General features: G+C 43.2%; 1 protein-coding gene across 1 annotated transcript; it reads right to left on the minus strand.

Annotated features, from left to right (window-relative positions):
• Positions 1 to 435: 435 nt before the first annotated feature.
• On the minus strand, positions 436 to 1,137 carry LOC308527997 (interferon omega-2-like; the record flags this gene model as incomplete). Its single annotated transcript, XM_081103449.1, has 1 exon — positions 436 to 1,137. The coding sequence occupies exon 1, from the start codon at positions 1,021 to 1,023 to the stop codon at positions 436 to 438; it is 588 nt and encodes a 195-aa protein (XP_080959575.1). The 5' UTR covers positions 1,024 to 1,137.
• Positions 1,138 to 1,828: the final 691 nt, after the last annotated feature.

A 1,828-nucleotide genomic window follows, 5' to 3' on the forward strand; every position in this document is an offset into this window, starting at 1 on the left:
GATTTAGGTTTTCAAAATAAAAGAACTCAGGAAGTTATTTTTATAAAAATTTAATAAATAAAGTGAAATACAAATTTAATGGCAAAAAAGTAAACATGTTTTGTAAATTTTAATACAACGTAAGGGTAAATATTGGTTATATAAATATATCAATTTGATAACATAAAACAATAAATACTAAGTAAAAACAAAGAAACAATAAATAAATAAATAAATAAATAAATAAATAAATAAATAGCATCACTACAGTTACATATTAGGGTCTGATATCCCAGGAGCTAAATTTCATAACATTTTCATGCTTCATACCCTGACAACAGATTTCCTGAGTAAAATTCAATAAATTCTGTGACTAAAGCAGATGTAAGAGCCTTTGCACATGACCCAGGACCGATGGGCAAAGGTGAGGCGGCACATTCATCAGTGAGAATCCTTTCAGGGGGATCCCACATCTCCATCCTTATTTCTTAGCCTTTCTTGCAAGGCTGTTGTTGAGGAGAAGGATCTCATGATTTCCACTCTGACAACCTCCCAGGCGCAGTCACTGTATTTCTTCTCCTTCAGGTAGAGACGGATGCCCTGGAAGTACCTCTTCAAGGCCAGGGTAGGGCCCTGCATGGCCAGGGCAGATCCTTCCTCTCCCATCTCCTCCACCAAACACGTGTCCAGGTCTTCCAGCTGCTGGTGGAGTCCTGAGCGCAGTTGGTCCACGAGGGTCATGTTCCAGGTGACAGAGGAGTTCTCTGTGGACAAGAGGTTGGAGACCTGCTGGAGCATCTCGTGGAGGACAGCGATGGCCTGGGCCTTCTGGACCTGGGTGCCGTCCACCGTTGCCCGGGGGAATCTGAAGTCCTTTCTGTCCTTCAGACAGAAGAAAGGGGAGATTGTGCTCATTTGGCTCAGAAGCTCTAAGTTCTCCCTGCTGAGCAGGACGTGGTCCTGAGGCAGGTCACAGCCCAGAGCTCCCCCAGGGCCAGCGCTGAGCACCACCAGGGCGGTGAGTAGGGAGAGCAGGAGGGCCATGGGCGAACGAGGGTGCTGTTGGCCTGGCTGAGCTGGGCGTCTGGGGAACAACCTGGGGCCAAAAGTTGTGCAATGACCTTCTTTCTAAGCATGGCCCTTAAATAGGGAACACAACAATTTTCATTTTCTAAACATTTCTTTCCACTTCCATTTCCTTTTTTTTGTTTTCATTTAATTTAGGTGTTCTAAGAAGACGTCATCAATCTACACTACTGATTTTCACCGTACACTTTAGAGGTGCCACCCAAGTGGATACTTAATAGTCAAATGAGAAATGTCTTTGTCCCAAAGTGTAGGTAGATGTGTAAATACTCACACAGGTACATACTCACGTATATAAATATATTACATAAATATTGCTCTTCTTTGTATTAGAAATAAAAGTTTGCCTTGACTCTGGACAACATGGGCATCACGCTCCCTCATCTCTGTGGGTTTGTGTGTTTTGTCAGGTACTTACCAGACCATGGTTGGTAAATAAACTCTTTAGAACCAAGGACTGAGTTTTGTTTACTAATTTATGCACAACAGGTATGAGATTTTTAGTGCTCGGGTTTCTGGAATGTTTCTCCTCTAGAACCCATTCCTGCAGTGCTATGTGGTTATGCTTCATGGGAATCACTAGGTCAGGACTTCTATAGACATTGCCATTTCTTTCCAGCTTTGGAACTGGCTATTAATTCTCCTCAGGCTGTGCCAACACCCCCAGCAGGAATCCTGGTTCTTTGCTGGTGGGTGTAGGTGTGGAAATTCTAATAACAAGATAGTAATATGTTCCCGGCACCACGGACAATATCAGCTCTAA

This window comes from Myotis nattereri (genome assembly GCF_964212035.1).
Source record: "Myotis nattereri genome assembly, chromosome: 12".
Classification (NCBI taxonomy): Eukaryota; Metazoa; Chordata; class Mammalia; order Chiroptera; family Vespertilionidae; genus Myotis; species Myotis nattereri.